At 35.3% G+C, this 27283-nt stretch overlaps 1 protein-coding gene across 1 annotated transcript; it reads right to left on the reverse strand.

Moving 5' to 3' along the window:
* Positions 1-1966: 1966 nt before the first annotated feature.
* Positions 1967-27283, reverse strand: ING3 (inhibitor of growth family member 3). The gene is made up of 12 exons (XM_019750081.2): positions 27123-27283; positions 26809-26880; positions 24130-24230; positions 22525-22590; positions 10650-10746; positions 8797-8868; positions 7848-7967; positions 7428-7585; positions 6625-6818; positions 5113-5305; positions 3859-3897; positions 1967-2289 (listed from the first exon to the last, which is right to left on the reverse strand). Exons 1-12 carry the CDS (start codon positions 27148-27150, stop codon positions 2173-2175), a joined length of 1257 nt encoding a protein of 418 aa, XP_019605640.1. The 5' UTR covers positions 27151-27283; the 3' UTR covers positions 1967-2172.

The raw sequence follows: 27283 nt of genomic DNA on the forward strand, positions 1-27283 counted from the left end.
CTTGGTGTATCTGTCACAAAGAATATTGGCCACATATTTTATTTTTTAATGAGGTAGTTCCATATCTGGCTATATAAGATATTAACAGGTTCCACCCATTACTAAATAATTGCAAAAAATTTTGGTTTACTTCTTTATATATGCTTCATAAAATAGTCAAGGTTTGAGTTCAAAATTTGTCAAAATGTTTTCTGAGTTATTTGGTAAGTAATGGAATTCACACACTGAAAGGGGCTACAGCAGCTGGAAATACGGATGCTCCTGATTCTGACAAGGATCTTTCTCTTAAAATAAGGCTGTATGTAAGGCTTTTTCCTGTGACCAATTCCTATAATACAAATAAGTTTGAAAAGAAGCATTATATTTAATTAGAACATTAAACAATACTGCTAAGCATCTCCAGGAAACATGCTAATAATAAGCTAACTGAATACTACGGTATATATTAATTTTGAAAGATTTATAAAATCTCTATGAAAAGATTGCGTACCATGAAATCATGACACTAGGATATCGTAAGTAACCACAAATGAACCTAACTTAGTTTCATGGGTTGTCCAGTTATAAAAATGAGACTGCAGCAGCTCAGAATTGCGGAATGGCAAAGCTGGAGGAGACCTCGGAAATCCCCTGTCTAACCCATACCTTTCGGATAGCATTGCATAGATTTTACAGTTTTATGAGTAAGTTCTAAGAGGCTCATCAGTGGTTTTGATTAAAGCAGAAATCAAATGGACTAAGTTTCGATACAAGTATTTTAAAAGCTTTAAGGATTTTTCTACTGACCACTCGATAGTATACCTTAAATAAAACCTCCACTATGCAAAATTTATAATTTAAGTAGCACCTATAGACTAAAACCTTAGGAGTGCTTTACAGACTTCCTGCAGCCAGCATCACCCTGGTGTAGTGAGGCCCAGAGTGATGCAAAATTTGAGGGATTCAAATTCTAAACGAACTGTCACACCAGGATGTGGTCAAATCAAAAACAGAATAGACTTTTAAGTTCCAAATCCAAGGGGTCTCTTTACTTAAAACTGGCCACACTGCCTCAAGTCAAAACATCTATAATCATTATTTTCATTTTATTTGCTTAATTAGACTTCTTTCATATCCCTCCCACTGAAGGAAAAGCCAGAGAGATGTTTTAGAAAAATACATTTGCATTTTAAATTTACATTAAAAATGTCTTTCCCTTATTTTTACATCACAAATTCCAAGCATTATTAAAGAAATTACAGATTACACAGCTTTCTGTGTTCTGGGCCTCTGTCCTTTTTAGGTTATGAAAAATGGAAGTTAATTGGAATTAAGAAATTTTCATTATTAAGTGTGTAAAGTATAAATACAAGTAATTTTTTAAAAACTTTATTTTAACACCTAATACAATTCCAATTTTAAGGATTACTCGCACAAAAAAATAAACACATTTCGTATAAAAATGTATCACTTTAACACCCTTTCCCCTTCAGCCCCTCCCACTCCCGCCCTCATGAACTGCACTCTGTCTGGATGCAGAAACATATAAAGACTAATGGCACAGATTAGTTTTTACCTACAGGAGTTTCTGTTTATGTACCTAGGTACTCTAGAGGACACCAGCCCACTTTATCACATGAACCATTTCCTTCAGCCTGCTGAATATAGTTTCACAAAGAAACAAAGCTTATTATAAAGGTATTTAAAAAACCATTATCTTAAATTCTTTTTAGAAGCACTGACTTTTTTTTTTTTTGCAACCATTTATATACAGTGTTACATAACAGCTCTGGAGTACAGTACATGCAGCAGAACATACCTGTTGAATATAAAATACTTTTCTTAAAATCTTCATCGTTGGAATTCTCTGAAGTCTAAATTATAGAATGCCCATTACTTTGAGAAAATGGTGAAGGAGTACAAATGTCTGCATATGTTGGCCACTGAAATAATCCAAGGCTAACTGGAATAATATTCATAGCACACCAGAAGTGCATAAATAATTTACTTACATTATTAAAATACAACCCATAAAATTCAAGTTCAAGATCTTACAGGATTGTCTATGTAAATCCTTTCAGTGGTTGCCTGGAAATAAATGCATTGTTTCCTCTTTCTCTTTTCTTCGTTTTTAAAGTCCTATATAAAATGTTTAGTTGAAATTTTTTTCTTCCTCAAATGAAATGACCACCTTTATTTGTGCCGACTGCCTCTTCTCTTCATTGCCGCAGTGCATTGTGGGCAGTACCATTTTCCTTTGGGTGCTTCTGTCAATCCAACACATCCATAATGGAACCATTCTATAGGGCACTGGAGAGTAAAATCGCAAAGAAGTCGTTTTTACTACCTCTAAACATTAGGGAGTATATATTAAAAGATGCCCAATAGATTGACTATTAATTAGATTCATGGAAACAGAATTTTTAGATCTAGGAGCTGACGACAAATCATATGGTCCAACTGATAAACTTCAAAGATGAGGAAATGGAAGCACAGAAAAATTAAGCCTCTTTGTTAACTCAGGTTCGTGTAATCTATTCCCATAATCCTAAATCATGAACTAAAATTCACTAATAACTTTCGTTAATTTGGAGAGTAAGTTGATATCAACTTTCAAAGACAAGAAGTGAGATGGATCTCTTATGCAGAAGGTAAATGTGTTTCAAGGTTTTATTTAATATTCAGCCTTATTAGCTCCCCCGCACCCCCCCCAGAGTGGAATAAGCTACTTGTAATTAAAGACATAAAGGGATGTCCTGGGTCTCCTTTCTGGATGTATCTATGCCTAGGTATGTAGAGGAAAAGTGTTCCACTCTGCACTGTATTAGGCAGTTCTACACTTCCACAGAAAAATCTTAGCATTCAGAAAGTGTAACTGGGAATAAGAGGGATTAGAGAACGATGGGGTAGTCACAGAAATCTTATTTGTCGTTTTCACTAACTGCCCAGAAGACAGTTTACAGCAGTGTTCTTGAAATGGCTTGGCAATACTGCTTTGCAATAATCACAAACAGCCCACAAGTTAATTCTAAAGAGGGAAGTGGAAGGAGGGTCTTTCTTTATCTATGTGAACGTGTTGTTGGGACTCTGTCAGGTCAGGAAAAGCACACGTTTTAATGCACCAAGCCAACCCTGCTCAATCTGCAGACTGTTCTAAAATTTAAAAGTCTTATTATTAACCTTAGTATTCCTACATTACTGGGTGGTATTTCTATAGAATTCAGAATTCTGTTACCCTGCTGGAGTAAAAGACGGACAAAGGAGGGTTGAGCTGTATGAAAGGAGGGAGTGAAAATGATGAGACAAAAATATTCTCTGTATTTAATAAAAATTTATCTCTAACCAAAATTAGGCTTCCTAAAAAGAAATAGGAGTTCCTTTCTTTCAAACCTCCTTTACTATTATTTTCTTATATTCGAAGAAGCTCTTATCAGCTGACACCTGCAGGGCACAATAGGAAACACTATAGTAATGGGAGCAAAACAGTCTTACACTAGATCCTCAACATTCCTACCCTTCACCCGAGCATCAAGCTTCTTGAAAGAATGTACTGTTTCCAAGTTTAATTCTTCACTGTGATAAATGAACTGGAGTCTGGTAAGCAAAGTGGGAGGAGGGTGTTTCTAATTTTCATACAACGTAACACCTTTGAGAAATATAACGTGCATGTAAAATCATAGTATTAGCTTACAAGTTAAAATAGGGAACACATTAAGGGACATTATCCTATTTTGGAGCATTAATATTCTAGCATTAATATGACATCATTAACATAACTGCAAACTGTTTTCTACACTAAGAAACACAGTCAATCAAAATATTCCAATAACAATAATATGTGATTTTTCTCATTCCTAAATAGAAAAATTTAATACTTACATCTTGGTTATCACAGCCCACCATCTCACCATAGGATACCTAGTTTAAAAAAAAATTAATATTTTTATTATAACTATATAACAAGCATCTAAATCCAAACTGTTTATGATACCGTTCGAAAACAGAGAGAAATACACTGACTATACAATTGTATTAAGTAGGGTATACAAATTTATACAGTTTATAGGGTTTTTTGTAAAACACTTGTTTGGGGGGATGAGGGCACGGGGCGGGGGGATGAGGGCACAGGGGGAGAGATGCATAGAAATTATATGCTCCTTGAAAGTCTGGGAAGAACTTGCTCTGTAAATCATCTCAACGTGGAACTCACCTTTGTGGGTGGTTCCTTTTGTAAAGATTTTAAGTTTCTTTCTTGGTTATCTATCTACTTAAGATTTTTACTTTTTCTTGGATCATGTTAGGTCATTTGTATTTTAGCAGTCCATTTCCCTGAAACTTCTAAACTCCTTGTCTATCACACATCCTTTCTCAATTTTCTTTTTGTTGTTCACTGCCAGCACTTTATAGCACAACTTCCTAATTGCTGAAGTCACCGAAGTCCTCAATGGACTCAATATTTTTCAAAGAGGGGTAACTAGATGGCGTACTTTCTGACTCTCTACAGCAGTGAGGATATCAGCGTATGATTCTGTGCACGTGAACAACCACCTCTCTGAGGAACAATTTCTGGGGCACACTCAGATTTCTCTCTCAAAGCTCTATATACATATTTCATCAACATCTAGTTTTTAGTGTTATGGAGGAGAAATCCTGGGTGAAACTGATTTTGTTCTTTTGTAGGTACCCTATTTTTATTGCCAAGGTAATTACAGAATTTCCTTTTTTTAATCCAGGAGTGGAATCAGTCAGCACCTTAATCCTGGACTACACAGCCTCCAGCACTGTGAAAAAATACATTTGTTCTTTAAACCACCCCGTCTGTGGCATTTTGTTACAGCAGCTTGAGCAGACAAGACTATATCTACGTGGCGTAAATAGTAGTGGCAGAGCGAAATGTTTAATTATAGGTTTTAGCTGAAGGCTGAGATCATGGGTTACTTACGAGTACATGTTTCTTTATACTCTTTGTATTTACAACAAACGTGCTATTTTTTATAAGGAGAAAAAATATATACCAAAAAGCAAGGGTATTTTGACTGGAACAAAAGTAGTCCTCACTTAAAGGAACAAAATCATTCTCTTTTTCCTAGGTTATTCAGATTATGCTTTTATAGACATACACCAGACACTTACCTGATTACAGATGCAGTACCGTGGTTCATTGGGGTCATACGTCCAATCGACCTGACTGTTTGAGTCAGATTCTGGAACTGCTGTTGTCTGTTGAGCGATTTCCTGGACGACTGTTGACGATGAAGAACATGATGACAAGGAAGAGGAGGACGAGGAAGACGACGACTGCTGGCTGGAAGACTTATTGTTGTTTCTGAAAAAATGGTATCAGTTTTATATGTTCAGCTTCCAGAATGTCTCTGAGAATAACTCCTAAGCAAATGTGTAATGAAATGACATCAAATACATAAACTGATGTTTAAGATGAAATTATCCTGATAATCAAATTTAAAGCACAATTATTTAGAACAAAAAAGAGCAACATTTTTCATAACGGTTTATTTTGCTTGAGATTTTTTTGTTTCCTGAAGAATAACAGTACTCAAAAGGAAATTCTTTCAAAATATTTCAAAGTTTTTAAAATAATTTACCATCGACTTAAACGGTAGGTAATGCCTTTAAGGATCAATATTAGTTATGGCTACCTTACAGACATTCTTTGTATTGTATTTTTAAGCAAATTGAATACTCTTCAATTTTTTGTATTTACAACAAATATTCTATTTTTACAAAAATCTAAAATACAAATACATACACAAAAGCACTTGGTGAAAATGACTATCCACTGATGTGTGAATATTTACTTGTGTAGGACAGGAAACAAAAAGTTTTAAAATTCACAAGTAATTTAGCATTATCTGAATGCTAACTGAATTTTAAAAATACAAAATTTATCACCTGTAGTTATAATAAATTTGGGTCATTGAGATGAATTAATTTTTAAGATACTTAGCAGTTTTGTGGTAATTCTGTGAGGGTTTTACTCACAAAAATAGAATACGTTAAGAAACCTATAATACAATTATTAGGTAACTAATTATTTAGGCTTAGCATTTGAACTTTCACTATGTATGAACACCAAGTATATGCAGGTAATTAGAACAGATGGTGCCAAACACTTAAGTTTTCGTATTTAAAGTTGATATAATCCTCCTAAGACAGTCATATAAAATATGTAGAGATACTTTCATAATTTCAATTTTGAGGATGTAAGGCCAAGAATTATGACACGCTGCTCTTAATCAAAGTGAAGAAGCTTATTTCTTAAAATTCCTAGGTTAGTACTGGAATCTTATGCATTAATTTACTTTGAAACACATGACAAAATAAGGGGTTATAAACGAAGCAAGTTTCATAAAATGGTTTATCCTAATGAACAAAAGAAAGTATAAACAGAAGTCATTTATTAACAAACCCAATTTAGACTCTAGAAAAATTAAAGACTCAACACTTTGTAAAGATTTTACCCTTCCAAGTATGGCAGTGCGAATGCAAAAATGTCACGTCTCCCACCTCTGCCAAGTTCATCCTGATCCATCACAGGCTGGCTCTGTTAACAGCTGGAAGGCAGCTGGGTGCCAGGGGACCGCACACCTAGTCAAGGGACCGGGCTACCAAGACAATGCAACTCACTTGCTCTTCCTCCCACTCCGTGAGTCCGCTGCTGCTGAACCGGCGTTCTGTGTTAGTGTGGTCATGAGAGCTGAAGAGGACGAGTAGCCAGCCGCCTCCCTGGGCATGGAAAACTCTTTTCCCAGCTGAAAGTCATTGTTTTTAAATGCTTCGTAACTGGCTTTTAAACTTGATGTTCTTCGTCCCTCTTTCATCTTGAATAGACATTTATGGACAGTATTAATATATGTAAATGCACATATTTTCTTTTTCAAATCTTACTAGTTATAGCATTACTTTGATTTAACCCATACTCCTTTATTTGGTTTACACCATTATTTTCATCACCGTAATTTAAGCGATTTTATGTAAAAAAAATTTCAATCAGTTTTTACACACTTATGAAGTAACTACAGGATAGGTAACTAAATCTGGAGTAGAGACAAACTGTATGGAAGTGAATAAATTTGAGGCCACCTAAGCTCTGAGGCTACAGAGAAAGCCCGGAACTGGCAGAGAGAATGCAGTGTTGTCCTAGCAGGTGCCATGGGCCACCGTCAAACACACAGCGTCGTGGGCAGTCACTGTGACAAGGAACCTGCGTGAGACTGTATGAACCTGCTTTTCTCTTTTCATTGTCAATCAGGTAATTTCTGCATACTCATTTCATTAAATAAAATGTCATGTATCATAAAACTGATTTAAACACGAAACTATACACTTGAGAGAACTCTTTTTGTTCACGTCTAGTTGTTTCTACTCTAGAGTTTGCCAATGACTCAGACCACATGGAAAATTCTGTTTGCAAACCTCTTCTTTTTTACCTGAGCTGTAGCTTGAACTGCTTGGGCTGCTGCCATGGTAATTGCCCCTGCGCCCGTTCCTGATGATAGTGAGCCAATATTATAGGATGCCAGAGGCTGGGAGGAATTCACACTGTAAGCATTGTTGGAAGAGGCTGTCGAGTTATTATTTCGACAACCTGCATAGAATTAAAGAAGAAATAAAAATATTAGAGAGAACATAACGTCAGAGAGTTTAAAATACATTATTTCTCAGCACAGATATAATCATTAAATTTAAAATTTTCATTTCACTATAAAATTTTCATTCACATTTTTCCTTTTTCTTCTTTTTCCTCTATAGATTTTAACCAGGTAGAGAAAAGTATGATTTATCAATGCTTTCATTTTCCCTTAACATGAACAAAAACAAGCAACCAATCATATTTAAGATAATATTACCTAGTGTATTTTCCTTAGAGGCATCTGATGTTAGGGTAGATAGAAGAGCTTCAGATTTAAACTTCTTTTCAGGAATATGATCTGTTGTCGTATGGTGAGAAGTTGGATTATATTTCCTTTCTAAATATAAATAAAGAATCCATGTGTTTTTAAACTTTAGAGAACTATGGATAAGGCATAATACTTCTATGTTATAAACTGGTAGTTATGACCTAAGTTCCTCATGAAATACAGAACATTATGTTCTCTTGGGAGACAGAACTTTCTGTCACATGTTTTATGAAGAGCAGACTGCTCAGACATTTAAAAAAACTTGAGCAGCAAAGTCCTGAAGATAACCCATGATGTACCATGGTGTCATGGGTAACATGAGGGAAATTATGTTTTGAAAAGATTATCTACAATTTAGCTAAGTTTTCAATCAACCTTTCTTTCATGTCAAATTGATTTGTCAAAAAAATATACAGAGAGAGTCAAGAAGCCAGCTAGCCATCTGACTATCCATTCATTGTGTCACTAACTCACCAACCATTTGGAACTTTATTATATGCCAAACAGTAGGCTAAGCACTGGAGAAGAAAGAAGGAAAAAGACCAAGTGGGCACAATCAAGTACTTTATTGTTTGGCTCAGTTAACACTCTCTAGAGAAAACCAGGTGTCTGGATGTGGGAAGTATATGCTGCTATTAATAACATACGTTCTTACTCCATGAATTTGAGGGAAAACAGACTCCTGTTCCCAAATCAAATATGCTTTTCCCAAATGAAGAAGGGAAGTCTGCCAATAATGGCAATACAAAGTATGTCTCCCTCAAAGTAAAAAAAAAAAAAGGGAAAGATATTTGTTTCTCAATTGGTTGTGCAAATCTAATAAAAGAATTGAATATACATGTAACCTAATGAGTTTTTAACTGTATTTAAAATTTTACCTGCACTAAACCAAACTTACTTTCCACTGGAGTATGTGAATGAGCGTGGTGATTGTTCACTGGCTGTGAAGGAGTATCTAATTCCAAAGATCCTAAATAAAAGAAAAAAGAAAGAAAAAGAAAACAGAGGCACAGAGATGTACCATTAACTGTCACCACAGAACTTTACACATCACTCAAACAACTCTAGGCACCATGTACCCAGCAGAGGACTAGCAACCTCTGATGCATATGCCTGTGTCATCTTAGTCACACATGTTAGAGGGTCACCACTGCCAATTTCATCCTCTCTATAATAAATAATTCATTTCTCAATATTCACCTTAAGTATAAAACAGCTTACGGCATGCTAATGTCTAAAAAGGGAATTCACAACAGTGGGTATCACACAAGTGGATGAATGGATATTGCAACCCCACTGATCACAAGATCTGAAAAAAACTCAACCTAGTTTTACTGAGATGAAGACTTTTCTATGGGACATCCTGAAGTATTAGGTGATGGGACATTACTATACGAGAGAAAATTCACTGATCATTAAAATAACATAAGACAGTAAAGATTTCCTAAAAGAAGTATAGAATCTCTACTGCCAAGCTTTAAAATACTTATAAAGAAATTTTCTTGGACTATCTTGATCCCTTGAGATGAAATTACGGCAGGGCATTGGGTGGAGCAGTTTTTACAACATGGTCCAATTTTGTTCCATATGTCTGTGTCCTTACAGAGGATGCTTCATGAACCCTCCTGCAGTATTAAATAGGCATGAATTATCGTCACACACAGCTACTATCAGCACTTCAAAAAAAAATAATAATAATCAAAGCAGCTACAGGATATTTTATTTTGTCTCAAAATACTTATCCTTAGGCAGGGTTCCCCTGGAATAGAAGCGTCACAAATAAATTCGATAATCATCTAAAGTAATGGATCTACTTTGGAATACAACATGTAACTATGGATACCAGACGGATTCGTGGCTGCCTGCTTCTCTAGCTGACTTCTAGTGAGTGTATAAACAGAGATACAAAACTTAACACTGTAAAGAAACCTTTCATCTATGTGTAGAAATATGTACATGTTCTTGCTGTTGAAGTACACCAAGAGAAAAAAGATGTTTGAACACTTGAACTAAATTCTGGTATAAATCAGCCATAACACTGATTTGGTTCAACTAACATTCAGTGAGTGCCTCCTCTGGGCTTACCACACTATGTGCTTTTATGGACCTATTAACTGTTTGGGTTGGCTGAGATGCTAAAGCACTTAAAGAAACAGCTCGTGTCTCCATTTTTGGAAAGTGTCCTGAGTTAAATCCAAGAAGTGATAAGGGTAAACTACAGTAGGAGACCAAGTCAAGCCTTGCAAAGAAATATTAAAATAGCTTCTTGCCAATATGAGAAAGTTTAGAAAGACATTTTTGAGAAAAAGAGAAAGTATTGTGGAACTCACTGAAACCTTCCTTAGTGATGCAGGTGGGGAAAAGCCTTGAGACAGTTCTTAAGAAGAAATAACAACCTTCCTCAAAGCTTAGGGTGCATAAACCAAGGTAGAGCAAAGACAATACATTTAATAACATAGGGCTGACTTATGTCTGGATGTCTTTGCGCTTCCCACTCATCTTACTAGCATATATGCATGTTAAGAAATGGAATGATTTAATATGTTATTTTCATAAAGAGTGAGTGGACTATATCCTGTATTATCTCTCTCTCGATAGCCATGACCCAAATAATTCCTCAGGTCCAAGCTCCCCGACCCGCTGCCACCATCCACTGCTGTGCAGGACCTGAGACATCTCTGTGGGAAAGTGTGTCCTGTGCTTTGCACACATACTGTCCAACATTGACAGAAAACTGTAAATTTTACTTACGCCTCTCTAATATTTCTGTTATTCCAGCATTATCAGCTTCTAGCTCCATTTTGAACTTAGCCAGTTCTTGATCCAACTTTCTCAAGTGGCGATCTACCTGTTTCAAAGAAGATCAAAGATAACCACCAACATTTGGGACACGGTTAAAATCTCAGTTTAATGAGGAAACTTAGATGGTTGTTTCTGCTAGCAAATCTGTTTTGCATCCTTGAGGAAATCAATCAACCTACACCTCAGGTTTCTAATCTATAAAATGATGATCCGAGGCTAAATAATTTCTGAAGTCCTCTTTAATAAATATTAAGTTTTAAGAAAACAATTGCAATTTGTTAGAAAATGTTGAGAAGAAGTGGGATATAAAAACTTAATCAAAGCTGATAGTAAGGATTTGGAGGGGGCAGAGGAGGGCTGGGAACTTCTCATAGTGTGCTCTATGGTTCCTTTCAGCCCCATCTCCTCCTGTTTACAACAACGCCAGCCAGCCACACAGCCGGCCACACCACAACTACTGCTACTTAGAATGAGGAAAGAAAGATCCTCAGTCTACAGACAAAGAAGCTACTATATCCTATATATACATTTCTCTAAGGCGGGAAAGTGGGCCATTATACTTGTAAACATTTATGTAAAAGGGCTGAAACAAAAGGCGTTTTTAGACTAGAAAACTCCATTCCCCAAAGGGCCTGGTTAAAATGGTTTTATTCGAAAACTATTGCCCTTGTAAAGGTGGCAAATTTTGTTTTCTCATTCACCCAGAGCAATTTTGACTGATTTCAGAAAATGGTAACTGCTACCTCAAACTAGCAATGAGTCTAAATGTATTTTTAAGCTTAATATTAAATATCTTTTTCAAATTTACTACTTTGAAGTGAAACCAAAAATCATGAAATCTCTGAATAGTATTCATGTTACATTACTGACGACATCTTTTTTCAAACTCGTGTCCCACTGGATCACTGCTGTAATTGAAAGTAAGTTCTTACAAATATCAAAATGTCTATGATACAAGAATAAAAAATTTAAATGAGACTTTCATTAAATAATGTGTATCTAAAATAATGGGAAAGAGGAGAAAATTAGCAAAAGATAATGTGTGTGTGTTAAATGCCAGGTAAGATGTTTGGTGCATTAGATGGTCTTATCTTCTCTGGCTCTCCCTCTGTTTTGAGATAGGTTATTACTGTCTCCATTTCATAAGAAGAAACTGAGGCTCAGAGAGGTTAAGTCATATGCCCAAAGTCTATAGTTAATGCATTAGGGAAATGAGATTTAACTCTGATCTATTTGTAATAAAGTGTGTCCCACCATTTACTCAGATATCTAACAACGCCCTCTGAACTTGTACATGCAGGAGCCAACTGGTTTTTTTTTTTGTTTGTTTTTGTTTTTTAACTCCGAGTAATATAATTCAACTGAAAAAACAGGAATGTTGTCTTATTATTTGCATTTTGTATATTAACAGCAACAATTGGGGTGTTGGTTTACGAGTTTTTCAACAATTTAAAGCACAATTTTCCCTCCATATTCACGCACAAGTTATTTTTCAGAGCTTCGTAGAAGTTGTAATCACAATATTTAAAATCCTATAGGATCACATATTATGGACATTTGCTCCTATTCAAAGAACTTTCATGGAGGTAATTGAGCATCATTTAATGGAACCTCCCTTCTAAAAATAAAGTGTGAAAACAGACCTCAGTTATGCAATACCTTTTACATTGTCAAAATTTAATCTCAAGGGAAATCAGAAAAAAATACTCATATTTAAATTCCAAGACCACTTAATACAATGAAAATATTCTACCATCTTTCTTAACTGGAGTTATACTACTAATAAATACTGAGTTCCAATTATGTGCTTGGTGCTAGGTTAAATGAAGATATATATAATGAGAGAAAATCCCTACTTTAATAATTATAATTTAGCTAACAAATCAAGATATATATAGTATTTTTAACATGATAAAGATTTAAAGTACACACACACACACCCAGATGCAACAAATAAGCAACAGTTGAAAAGGGGTCAGAAGCAGCACTTGAAAAAAATATATAATTGGGCTGCACAGACACAAAGGAAGTATGAATGTGTTAGTGAAGAATGAATTGTATTCAAAAGGTGGAAAAAATAATTAAAAAATGTGAAGACACAGGAAGACAAACAGTATCCCAGTTTAAAAGAAAGTATGATGTGACCTGTAATAGGGATTCAAGGTATAGAGAGGAAGAGTGTTACAGTCTCAGCTGGGAGGATGGGTCAGAGTGAGATGAAGTCACCATACACATCCCCCTAACTCACTGCACTGCTTCATTTAGAATTGTCTTACTCTATTAAAGAAACTACTGATAAGCTTTATTACATCTGAAAGCATGAAAAATAATGATAAACATTTCCAATACTAGATAGCTCAGACAAAGCAATGGAACCTAAAAAATTAATAACCCTGAAAACCAAATTCATAATTTAAAAACACAAAGAAGAGGCTTAACCACACTGGATGGCAGCTTTGTAAGAGCTTCCAATCATTCCTACCAGTATGTAAAAAGGATTATGAACTGACTGTAAGCAATTACTAGGCAATAAGAATTTTCTTCGATTCACTGTTGCTGTACTAAATTTAATTAGAAGTTGGAAAATAAGTTGATCACGATATTTAACTTAAGCTATAAAGTACCAAGATACTTAAAAAGTATTAAACAGCCAAAGCAAGAGATGAATTGAACTTGACTAAAATCTGCAGAGTGCACTGCCTCTACCTACATGATTCTGAGTGGGGGAAACACCTATTCTAGCTGATCACTAGAATGGCCCCACAAGTATCAAACAAAGCAAGAGCCTACGTTACCCCGTAAGACTGATTTATAGCAGTAAAGAGGGCACTGGTCCAATTGAGAGATTTTCCTTTAACCATAGATTCCTAATACAAAGTTGACCACAGCTTCTAATTATTGATTTGTTCCTCACTTAATGTCAATAAATGCTAGCCACAAGTTTCCTTAAAGCCCCGAATCATATCCTATAACACCAAATCATCATAAGTGCTTTCATTTTAAATCTATCATCCTTTTTCTGACTTCTTCAGAAACAAAAGAAACACTGTCAACATTAACATATTCATAAACATAAATATATTTAAGTCACACTTGAACCCTCTGCACGAAACAAAAAATCCTCCTTTGTTAGTATTTTTGCACAGAGTTGTAATCCTTTATTCTCTTTTGACTCTCTCAGTGTTCTAATATTCAAATTTTAACATGTGTAACTGATGGACTCAAACTGAACTAAGTACGTATAGCTTTTTTAAAGTTTCTACATGATTTGATAAAATCCAGCATCCATTTATAAAAACTCTCAGCAAAGTGTAAAAAGAGAGACCATACCTCAACATAATGAAGGCCATGTATGACAAACCCACAGCTAACATTATACTCAATGGAAAAAGCTAAAAGCATTTTGCTTAAAATCAGGAACAAGACAAGGATGTCCACTTTCACCATTATTCAACATAGTATTGCAAGTCCTAGTCACAGCAATTAGACAAGAAAAAGAAATAAAAGCCATCCAAATTGGAATGGAAGAAGTAAAATTGTCATTATTTGTAAATAGATGACATGATATTATATAGAGAGAACCCTAAAGATTCCACCAAAAAACTATTAGAACTGATAAGTGAATTTAGTAAAGTAGCAAGATACAAAATATTCAGAAATCAGTTGCATTTTTATACACCAATAACAAACTATCATAAGGAGAAATTAAGAAAACAATCCCATTTACAATTGCATTAAAATAAACAAACAAACAAACAAACAAACAAATAAATAAAATACCTAGGAATAAATTTAACCAAGGTAGTGCAAGACTTCTACTGGGAAAATTATAAGACATTTGAAGAATGAAATTGAAGAAGATATTAATAAACAGAAGCATATACTGTGCTCATGAAGAGGAAGAATTGACATCATTAAAATGTCCATAATACCCAAAGCAATCTATAGATTTAATGCAACCCCTATCAAAATACGAATGGCATTTTTCACAGAACTAGAACAAATAATTCTAAAATTTACATGGAACCACATAAGACCCGAATAGCCACAGCATCTTGAGAAAGAAGAACAAAATTGGAAGTATGATGCTACCTGATATCAAACTATACTACAAGGCTATAGTAATCTAATCAGCATAAAAAACAGACACATAGATCAATGCAAAACAGAGTGCCCAGAAATAAATCCACGTCTATATGGTAAATTAATCTATGACAACGGAAACAAGAATATACAATGGGGTAAAGACAAGTCTATTCAATAAATGGAATTGGGAGATACATGCAAAAAAATGAAACTAGACTAACTTTTTACACTGTAGGCAAGCTTAAACTCAAAATGGATTAAAGACTTAAATGTAAGACCGAAAACTCCTAGAAGAAAACAAAGGCAGTAAACTCATTGACATTGCTCTGAATAGTATTTTTTCTGATCTATCTCTTCAGGCAAGGGAAATAAAGGAAAAACTAAACAAATCAGACTAGTCAAACTAAAAAATTTTTGCACAGCAAAGGAAACCATCAACAAAATAGAAAGACAACCTACTAAATTGGAGAAAATATTTGCCAATGATACATCTAATAAGGAGTTAATATATAAAATTTATAAAGTACTCGTGTAACTTAACACCAATAAAACTAACAATCCAGTTTAAAAAATGGGCAGAGGACCTGAATAGACTTTTCTCTAAACAGTATACACAGATGGCCAGTAGACATATAAATATTCTCAACACCAATAATCATCAGAGAAATGCAAATTAAAATCACAATGAGGTTTTAATTTAATGATATCTGTCAGAATGGCCATCATCAATAAATCAACAAACAAGTGTTGGCGAAGATGTCCTTATTCACTATGCCCAGATCTTTACATGGATAAAAATTTATCTTACTGCCATGGACTTCAACTTAGAAACTGGCAGACAAACTGAGTGCTCATTCTGAAAGTAAACTAGACATCTAAATTTTAGAATTGACCATAGTGGGAAAAACATAAATAAATTACTGAAAAAAGTTTCTACATGATTCCCAATATGGTCAAATATAAAATTTAGATGTCTAGCTTATGCTTTCAGAATGAGCACTCAGTTTGTCTAGGAGTTTTTAAGTGGAAGTCCATGGCAGTAAGATAAATTTCTATCCATGTAAAGATCTGGGAATAGTGAATAAGGAGGATAAATTGGGCAAAAAAAAGGAACCATGATGGCAAATTATTTCTCTGATAAGCCATGAAAAGGATTCTTTCCATCCCTGAATTATATTTAAAATAGATGAAAATTTGATCCATCTTTAGGCTGAATCAAATTATTTGAGTCCTTACCACATAAACTACATCTAATCATTTTCCTAAAAGATAATAAGGGCGGGAGACAAATCAAAAGTTCAAACTTACAAAATATATTTCCTTAATTAGAGAATCAGATGCCGAGTTCTCAAATGCATAGGTAAAATGTGGGACTGAAACATAACCGTCTCAGGAATAGGCCAGGATATAAAAAAGAACAAAGTTCAAGGGTACTGAGCACTGTAACAGACTGCTAAAACCATTCAAGCATTAACTGAAAGCTCAAATTTTATCAGAGTATACATAAATCAACTTTATTAGGTATTGTAATCTAATACAGCCTTGTGACAGTGACATCTGGCTGAGGAACACAAATAAGTGTTTAATGACTATGAGTATGAGAATTTTAGAAGGAAATTATTTTAATAGGATAGATTTTTTTTGTTAGTCAAATTTCACTGAAACAACTACTGAAATAAATTTTTAGTTTGTTCTATTTAACGCTAATTCCACAAATTTCTTCATTTGTTGATATTGACTCGTATATAGTACAATTTATTTCCTTATAAACGACGTCATCAGAACAGTATTGGTCATAGGAATAAAAAGTTTACTACTGATTTTAAAAATAAAATATTTCAATGAAAAAAAAATAATACAATGAACTACTATGCTATAATAAAATACTGAGGGGCAAAAATCAAACACGATTATATATTAAATTGTTTTATCTTAAAACATGAACAAATAATACATGCTTGTTTAAAACTACCATAATAACATAGTGTTTAAGTAAGAGCATACACACAGTCTCCCCTCAGGTGTATTTCACTCCTGTTTAGAATCCTTCACCGGCCTCCCATTGCTTTCCAAAAAAAATCCCTCTGACCCCTTGGTCACAGGCACTGCCTGTGTGGCTCCCGCGTGCTACCCCTTTCTCACCACACACCAACCACAACGGCCTTTTTTCTGGTTCAATCTGTCAAGCCCTTTTCCATCTCAGACTTTGCAGTTGGTGTATCATCTGCCTGAAATGTTCCTCCTCAAATTCTTCTCCGCATGGCTGGCTCTCTCTCTTTCCAAGTACCATCACAAAAGTCACCTCCTGCGATTACACTCTTAATGGCCTCTTCCAGCTTTTATTCATTCTTTTCCCCTCTCTCCACAATGTTTATATCCTTCAAGGCACTTATCAAAATCTAAATAATCTTTATTTAATAGTTGCCTATCTGTCATTACTGCTCACCGAGTACCAGTGACCGCTCATAGCTGGTGCTCCATAAATACTTGCTCAATGAAGTTACAGGCTCCCACTATGCAGAACTACAGCAGAAGTACCACTGCTTATTGGGTGAATGATCTATGAATAAAAATTACTGTAGTTTTACACCTACGCTACATCCCATCCCCTCACCTCTCAAGTACATAGTATTCTAAGCTCTCAAATGTTAAATGTTACAGGAATTTCATTTCTCTTTAATATTTATAAAGACTTTCACTTGGATGTTTACTGTTGATATTTTAGAGAGTAGAACTAATTTGAGATGGTACATTCATTTAAAGACCTGTCTACTGAACAAGTCAATAATTCCCTTATGTTTCACTGCAATTACTTGCAAGGCTAATAAAGTAAATGTCTTACCCTCAAGTATAAAGTGTTCAAACACCACAAGCCCCTCTGGCAATCTGGCGCGGCACACAGAAAGCACAAGCACTTCAAGGAGGGCGATAATCAGTGGTGACATTTTAATCATTTATTTGTACTAAGTGACACTAGCTTTTATTCATGCAAGTAGTATCAAATTTGTAAGCAAGTTTTCCTCTTAAATAAATTTCATTAAAAAATGTACTCAGGAGTAGATGTACAGGTGGTGTGGAGGTATTGTAAAAACCTTAAAGGTAGAATGCAAATGAATTAGGAAAATACTGCATTAGATCACCTCACAAAAGTCTTCTTTTTCCTTCTGCTCACCACTCAACTCATCTACTATTCCAGGCTCTGGGGGTACAGAATGATCAAGACGGGCACCTACCTTGAGGGGCCCTGGTTAGATTTTTATTTTATGAAAATGATAAAATAAGACTTTAATGGGAATGTGTTGACTGGATGTCCAGTAATGTTATTACTTTGTATAGTAAGGTCAATAATGTTTAATAAATGTTTCGTCAATTTAAAAAGGATCCTCTCTAAAAGCAAAGAAATTGAAAATAGCAAAAATTTATATATAATGTAAATTGTTAAGTGGAAGGTATTTTTATTAAAAACACCCGAAACACATATCACAATAAATTTTGGGATTTTTTTAGTAAGTCCCTTTTGCTGAAGGCACATCTATAAATCCTGTTTGAAAGAACTTTCAAATGAGCTTATGAATCAGAGAAGGAAATCTATCCAAACTGAAGAAACTAAAAAACTGAGAGCAATTTAAAAAGAAAGTCTCCACGATGATATGAGCGAAGGCATGGACCAGAAGACTGAGTGTTTGGTCTCCTAAAATGACTCTACAAAGGAAACTAAACTCACCTGAATTGTATTACTTTCACTTTTCCTAGTTTAAAGTCATACCTTAAAAAGAAGTGGCTATTTCCTCTGCAGACCACTGAACCAACCTCCACGTACTAAAACGTGACTGTTACCTTCTGAGAAACTGTTACCAAACCTAAAATACATCTGACACCAATGATACACCATTCAACTCCACCGATCCCTAAGACTCCTAGCTTGGGAGTCACATGAGTGCTCCTTTTCTCCATGAACTAATTCAGGCCATTTTGCTCAACAAGTATTTACTGAGGAACAACAGTGCTGGACTCTGAAGACACACCCACAGAAAACACACAATTCCTGACCTTTACAGTAGGGAAGACACACACACAAGCAAAGGTAAATTAACAATTACAATTCGAGCAATAACAGATTCATGGGAATTACAATGATTTGGAAGCTGGCGTGATTCTGCTGTGGTGGAGGGCAAGGCGCAAGCTGCTAATTACCTACTCACCATGCATTCTCTCCTCCTGACTGATAGAAACCCGCATACCTGGGCTGGCAAAGTGCCATGTTAAATGTTTCTCAGCGTCCCTTGCAGCTGGAAGTCAGCAGGTGAGGCTTCCAGGAAGGCTCTTTAAAGGAGCTGACTGAACTGTAACATATGCACTTCTGAGTAATCCCCTACTGTAATTCTTCCTCTACCTGTCCAGAACGAGGAACAGGCTACAAACAGCCTGGGACACTGATGACCTTGGAGTGTCACAGAAGCCCTGGTCTGTCTCCTCTAACAGTTATTTTACATATGAGGAAAATAAGCCTTTTGTTTAAATCACTTGTGTGGCTTTTTGTTATAAGCTATCAAATCTCTTCTCGTAGATATAAATGACACACAAACATCAAGATTATTACAATGATTTCAATGAAGAAGCCATGCTGGTACAGGATCATGAAACATGGAGAAAGTACCTGGCGAACACGGAAAGGAAAGGCATCCGGTTTGTTCTTCCTTTTTAAAGAGCTTGAACTATGGCAGGCTGAAGTGGAGAGGAAGGGATAATGAGGCACTTGCTCAGAAGGTAAAATGAACAAGACACGGTAATTAACTAAACGTGGGGAAGTGAGGGACGGGGAGGAGTCTAGGATGACCCTCAGTATTCCCATGTGAATGACTAGGGTAAGTGGTTCTCCTAAGACTGAGAAAGTAAAAGTAAGGGGGTGGAGGAAGTGAGAGAAGAAAACGGGGAAGCTAAGAGTTAAGTGTTAATACACCGAGTTCCAGGGCCTAAGAATTCTCAGACAAGATGAGCAGATTCCAAAGAGAAGTCTGAGCTTGAGGAATAATTAATGTATAATTGTTAAAATCAAGAGAACACATGGAAAAGTAATGGAGAAATGTTTCTCAACTTGGGTGGTGTGTGTGGTGATGTGGGAGGTAAAATTGGCATTTGACAAAACAAACTTCAGCATGTGACATCTGGTCTTTCTGGCCTCTGGAGTTGGGGGAGAAGGTGGGAAGAGTTATGAGAGCCATTCAGAGAGTCAGAAACAATGGAGGTGAAGGACGGAACCCTGAGGAACAGTGACCATTCTGAGCGATATTCAAGGAGACTGAGGAAGGCCACAAAGGTGAGAGGCTAATACAGATAATTAACATTATGTCTCAAAGAAGAATGGATTTCTATATTACGAACATGATGGTCGGCTGAAATAGCAATGGAATATTATAAAAGGAAGGGAAGGAACGAAGGGAAAAAAATATAACAAAAAGAAAAGGGGAGTGAGGAGAAAGAAAGAAGGGAAGGGAAGGAGAGAGAGATTAAAAAGAGTAAAGAGAAGACCAAAAGGCAATCTTAGAAATAAATGCTGGGGGAATGGAAAAAGAACAGGTTTAACTTGGCAGAGCTAAAAGTAGCTTCAAGAAAGTAGAAAATTCCAGTTAGAAAAATGAGATGGAGTGAGGCTTTGAAGGAGTGACTGCCTACTTCTGCCAAGCTTTGAGCATTACATACATGTGGCAAATCCTGTAAGGTACAAATTAATACTGCTATTTTACAGATAAGGAAACAGGTTCTGGGATTAAATAACTTTTCCAAAGTTATCAGTGCTATCAGTGAAGTGGCTGAATTCATGTCTGTATGGATCTGTTATGGACTCTTGCTTTTTATTACATTTTATTAAATTTACTATATCACCTTTTATTACCTCACTTTAGTCTAAATAATCTAGTCCCCTCAAAGAATGTAATAATTCTTATGTTCATCCTGTTTATCCATTATCTCTGATTGAAGTGCTTTCCCCTCAATGCAATACCTAATTCAGACCACTGAGCTTCTGAATCAATTCTATTCAAAACTATCTCATACCCTTTAAGAAATCAACAAGAACTCCACATGATTTAGTTCCATCTTTCACCAGACACCCCTTAATATTCAACTGCAGTAATCTTACTTGTTACATGTTTCTATATGGGCTCTTCACTTTACTTTGTGAGCATGTCCTCTCAACTAGTTTATAGGCACGTGGAAGACAGGAGCCATCTGCAGTATTTCCCCTTTATTCTTCCATTCTAGCCAGGGAAATGCCACTATACCCAGCACAGAGTCAACAGTGAGGTTCATAAGTGACAGATGGATACACACATATACACACACACACACACACACACACACACACACACACATTTAAAAAGGATATATTTATATCTTTTTTCCAAATCCAATACGTATTTTTAATGAAGATATAGAAAGTAGCAAAATAACAAAATATAAACAAAACAAAGAGTAGAAACAAAGAACTGTATGATTTAAAAAGCAGGTAGTCTCTAAATAAAGAGCGACATATTACAATCATTAAACATGAGGAAGCATATTATTAAAATATTAGTTCTGGGTTCAAATATAAATGTCTTTTCTATGTTTATAAATATAATTCAAGACCAAAACAATTAAGACCTTTCTTTTTTCATTCCACAGTAAATCAAGCTACAGCCCCCTCTACCTTTCTTTAGGTGGTATCTTTTATGAAATTGCTTTCAGAATAACTGTACGAACAAACAAGCCTAGATTATTATAACCATTAACATATTTCCACTATATAAAAACAACTACACATTTTCTATGGTTTTACATGACAAATGTTTTCTAGTTTTGAATAAGCTTTGACAATGTACGCCCTATGTGGTATGCATGGTTTTTCGTCTGTCTTGCTCACCAATGACATTTATATTTACATGTACTTGTTCAGTAACAAGACTATGTCCAGACAAAACTGCAAAAATAAGATATAAAATCAATATGCTGAAGTCAACCAAAAGTGAGCATTAGTTTTCAAATTTAACTTGCTTTGAGACAAAACCAGAAATGAGTATTAGCTAAAGCACACATTTGAGAAGATGCTGTACATAAAAAAGAGCACCACTTATGCCAGTTTGAGAAATACTGCATGTATCTGTCTTCTTTGGGGTTTCAATCTTTCACAAGTGCTACTGCTGCAAAAAAGAACCTTTTTAAAAGTTTATTTAATCTCCTGTTTCCCATTCTTGCCACCTGATCCAGTTGTATACTGTCTATTGACATCACTTAATAGATAGTTCAGCACTATCTGTTAACACTGACTCAAGTGATTCTCTTCTCCATTTTAATCAGACTACCGAGAACTCTTGTCAACACAGTAGTCTTACGTATATTTTACCACAGAAACAATCTCAAGATAACGTATCAGGACAGTAAACACACTAATTTAAGAATATAAGGATTCCTAAAAACAAATTCTTGCTAAAAAAAATCTAACATCAGGTACAATTTTATAGTAATGTACATCAGGCTAAGGTATAAGTTCTTGACCTGTGAATTAACACTGTGGACTCTCCAAGAACTCCTGCCCACAAAGAAACCAAAAAACAGACCCTGAATTCTCAAATTAAGTGGGATCTAAGACCGATACTTCAGTTTTAGTCTGTTCTTCCTATCACATTTAATCCAATAAAACGTAAAACAAAATCCATAATTCAAGTACTCAAGGTATAGCATGCACATTAATCTTACTTACCAAATCATATATCTGGTTTGCCAACTGTACCTTCTCATCTGCATCTTCCAAAGCTTTATAGTAATCCTGAATAAAAACATTTCATTTCAAAAATAAATAATTTAAAAATAAGTGTATGTAGGACATATAACTGGATTTTCATCATCATACCTAGTTATCATTGTAAATAAGCAACAAAAACAGAGTTAAGGAAAGGGTGGGGATGGGCAGGATTAGAAATTATGGACAATGGCCAAAAATTAAAGATATTCACAATTCCTAGAAAAGGTATAAATAAAAATAAATACCATTCCAAGTCTAGCCTCTATACTAATAAAAGTTATGAGCTGATGAATAATCTTTTTCTTTAAAAAACTTTTTTTAAATTAAGATTTATCTAATTTGTAAAGAACATTACAGTCTTCATTTTAAAAACGTTTTAAATAAATGTAGAACTATTGAAAAATTCGGACCTGCATGTCCCTATTTTCCAACCGTTCTATAACTCATTTTAAGTTAGGCATCAATTCACACAACTCAACCTATACTTTAGGTTGCTCCTCAGTATAAAGCAAATTATTTTTTAAAAAATTGATTCTATAAACTTCCATGGAGTGCCAGACTTTTCAAAGTATACCCAAGCTGTACTACACCAAAAACTTACTAGGTTAAAGGAATGATAGATGTAGCATTCCTTTGGGATGTATGTGATGACTATATGCAAATACACCAGGTATCCTCTGAGCCAGTACCACTTCTGTTATAGATTCTAAAATTACTTTCTCCTAACAGAAATAATCTTCCCCCAATGTGGTAAAATAAATAACACAACTACTCTAAATTTGTAGTTTTCACATTTTTAATCAGTCAATCCTTGAACAATTCTCTGAAAGTTGGGCATAGAGAAGCCATTATTACTCAAGAGACATTAAAGGACCTGTCCAATGTCACAGAGCTTAATGGCAGAGTCATGATCAAGACCAAATCCAGGTTTTTTAAGTAGTTCTTTCAATGTATCCTGAATAAAGTAGATCATACCTTTCAAAGCAAACCTTAGAGGAAGAGCTGATATCCATTCTAAACTGAAAGATAGCTATAAATATTATAAAACTAATTAGAATTCTATATTTCTAGGCCAAATTCATGTACAAATTTAGAGCTTTAAACTAAGACATTTTAAGAATCTTTTCAACTCTTAAGATTCTGTTCTGTGATTCCAACAACTTAGGTACCTAGCAATAATAAAATATGCTTCCAGGCTGTTCATTTTCACTCCAGTTTGAATTGTTAAATAGCATTATATCTCTAAAAAGAAGGCAACTTTAATTACCTGTACTAGAATAAAATGAAAATAAAATAATATACTTTTATAATGGTTCGGCAACTCTCTAAAAAAAAAAAAAAAAAATCACTAATGATTGAAACATTTTTTTAAATTACCAAAATGCTTCCATGATTAAATATTCCTACACCTGAAGCTTTAAAATACAACAAATTATTTAAATTCTAAAAAAACCACTGATAGCTTTCCCCCATTTTGATATCCACAAAACCACTTAATTTTAAAATCTCTTTCTCAGAGGATTCCAATATGAAGTGATAAATCATTCAGAGTGTTCAACATACTTTTTTGATGGATGCCATTTGTTCTTCTCTCCACTCCGGTTTATTTTTTTTTGCATTCATAAAGAATTCACTGACTCTTTGTTCTAGCTGATCCATTGCATCTACGATGTAATAAAAACATTTCATATTTAGATGACCAAATTCATACACTGAATATACATGCTTTGACTTGGCGAAAGAAACAATTATCTGATAACATACACTCTTTCACTTGGTCACTAACTTAAATATGTCATGCTTTAATTATGCAAATATATAATGCCTTAATTACCTTTGTAAAAAAATAGTTACAATTTTCCCTATAGAAAATTTATTTTTGTTGCTGTTATTTCAAAACTTTTTTCCAACAGTCAAAGTAGATTCTGAATAGTACAGCCTCAGGGTCAAAAACTAATGGAATTAAATCAGCCAAATGTGCCAAACACAATTTCTTACTGAAAGCACCGCTAGATAATTGGCACACTTCTTTTAATAAGAAAAAGTGATAAAAAGATTTTTAACCTCTTGCTATATGGCCTTAAACACCTCCATAATCTCATATCATGCTGAAAGTAGTAGCTGCAATCATTTATTCACTTAATACATTATATTATTTATTCTATATAGATTTTCCTTAAATGTGTGCTAAGAATAGTCATCTCATTCCATGTATGCTAAAAACGGAAAAATAAAATGAATTCTGTTGTTACATAAATTGAGGAAAAGCTTTCTATTATATCCTCTTGGAGATTTTCAGTTAGTAATAGGTCTTTAAAGATTCTGAGAAATCTTATGGTTAATATTTTGAAAGAATTTTCCTTTGTTTAAATAAGCATTCCTAACTTACTTGACACAGATATCTTTTGTTAATACATAATACCTATCAAATTTAGAAAATTCTAATTACTATTAAAAAATACAAGTTGAAAAAACCTCTAATTTACATAATCCTATTCCAAAACGCAAGAAAATTTAAAATTTGTAATAATGAAAAGGGATAAAAGAAATAACCCTTTATTGAATGCCTATTTTGTACCAGGTACTAATTTATCTGTATTATTTTTAATCCTCAGATGATTCTCATTTTACAGATGATGAAAACCCCTCAGAAGTGGTGATGTAAGTTCTGTAAGTCAGTAAAGCCCTGAAATGAACTCAGATCTGACTCACATTAAGAATCTGTGCTCAAACCTGTAGATAACACTACTGTTTTAGCAAATCTTTAGCATTTCAACTACATTCAAGTTAAAATGAACTTTGAGAGCAAGCTGGAGAAACACACAATTCAGACTCCCACACTACAATCCACTGAATAAAAGAAGGTGGCTTTCAATATTATATCACATTGTATTATGTGCTACATGAAACTGACAAGAAGCTGGGAAAGTATATTCATGAACAAAGGTATGGATGTGTGTGGGGAGGGCAGTGAAGCAAGGGGGAGAAAACAGCAAGCTCTTAGCTAGGTCAAGACTCCCACATTCTGGAATGTTTGGTTTTCTGATCTCTTTTCATGATACTCCTTTCCTCCCTATCAGACTCCAAAACCCCCCTGCTTCTCTAAGAAGAAAACCTGACAGCATGAGAAACATTTTATGTATAGCTTAAACATAGCTGGAATAAATGGGATCAAGAAACATATCTCCTGTGGATATACCCCATGAAGGCCAGTCATTACTATTATTTAAATAATTAAGATGCCTACATTTCTTCAAGGGAGTGACACACAGCTAAAAAGTACCCTTGATTATATATTTTAATTATGTAAAATTCATTTCATATTCTTAATTTTAAATATCTCTACAAGGTAGTTGAAATACATTTATTATATTCATACCACAAAGGCAGAAGGTTTATGAGTGAGGTTTTTTCAAAACATGAACACAAATCTGGTGCTCATCAGTGTTTCCTTGTTTTAAGTATAAGTTTACTCTAAGTATTTACATTCTTGTCTCCAAATGCTCTGATTCCATACATTCTCTGAATCATAAACCCTTTTCAGAAACTTCACAGAAGAAAATGATCATATAAACCAAATACTGTTCTACAAAAAGTCAAGATGAATTCTGGGAAAAAGTCACCGCAGTACCGAGCTATCACTGATAGAAGAAAAGCCAAACTTTTTATTACAGCAGACAAGAAGCTTTACAGTAAAATCCTATTTCCTGCACTCGTTTTGAATGACAAAAATATCATAATGCTGACAACAGAGTGTATCCTACAATGTATCCTAACTCTTCCAAGTTGACACTCGAGGGTCTAAAAAAAAGGCATATAACCAGTGTTTCTATGTGTTTTCTGCTCTTGAATATTTTTCAACAGAATGAACTTTAAAAGTGTAAATGCTAAAATCTATGTTCTCTACATAAAGGTTCAAAGACAAAATTTCGACATTTATGCTGATGTGCATTAAAACATGTATCTACATTCTCCATGAAGGTATAGGAACTTGTATTGCCCATTCCCAAATTCGAGAAAAGAACACACGTGCTCTCACGTCTCCCTCTCGTAAAAGCCAGGAGAAAAGTAGCGTGGGAGACAAGAAGAGGCAAGATTCCAAACTGCAAGTTCTTTTTGACAACTCCTATGTACTCCCAGCCAGTGAGCTGGAGGAGAGTCAATAGCTGAGGGCTGGAGTCGAAGGCAAGTAAGTCTGACACTGAACGCGCGCAGCAAACCAGGGAAAACGCGCCGACTTACTCTGCACCTGCAGGTCCATCTCGCGCATCTCAGTGAAGCGGTCCCGCAGGTCCATTGGCAGCTGCTCAATCACTGCCAAAGGGAGAATCCGTCAGAGGGGCGAGGCCAACGGCGAAAGTACGCGCCTACGTCACTGCGTGCGTGCGTGCGTCGGGGGGGGTCGAGGGAGCCGGCAGCCCACAGCGAGGCTGCCAGTTACCGTGAGAAAGAAACATCCCCCGCCTCCCCCTCCCTCCCGCCATCCCGCCCGTCCACTCGCGCTCTCGCCCGCCCGCAGGTCCCACAGACGGCCCCCGCCAGCGCCGCCCACTCACTTTCCAGATAGTCCTCTAGGTACAACATCGCGGCCTTTAGAGCTGGGGGAACGAGGGGGTCCAAGGGTTTATTTGTGTCACTCGCTGTCGCCGGAGTTTTGTCCCTTCCAATATGGCGCCTCCGCTAGCAGCGCCCGCTCGGCTTCGGCAGGAAAAAAAAA

The sequence above is a fragment of the Rhinolophus sinicus genome, linkage group LG11 (assembly GCF_036562045.2).
Source record: "Rhinolophus sinicus isolate RSC01 linkage group LG11, ASM3656204v1, whole genome shotgun sequence".
NCBI classification, from domain to species: domain Eukaryota; kingdom Metazoa; phylum Chordata; class Mammalia; order Chiroptera; family Rhinolophidae; genus Rhinolophus; species Rhinolophus sinicus.

What these genes read in the sequence shown, in the direction of transcription:
- ING3 (XM_019750081.2), bottom strand. Translation starts at nt 27,150, where the DNA reads ATGTTGTACCTAGAGGACTATCTGGAAA. An exon ending in AAATGGCATCCATCAAAAAA is followed by an intron (nt 22,591 to 24,129) that starts GTATGTTGAACA and finishes GTTTTTATTCAG; the next exon opens with GATTACTATAAAGCTTTGGA. An exon ending in GGTACTGCATCTGTAATCAG is followed by an intron (nt 3,898 to 5,112) that starts GTAAGTGTCTGG and finishes TTTTTAAACTAG; the next exon opens with GTATCCTATGGTGAGATGGT.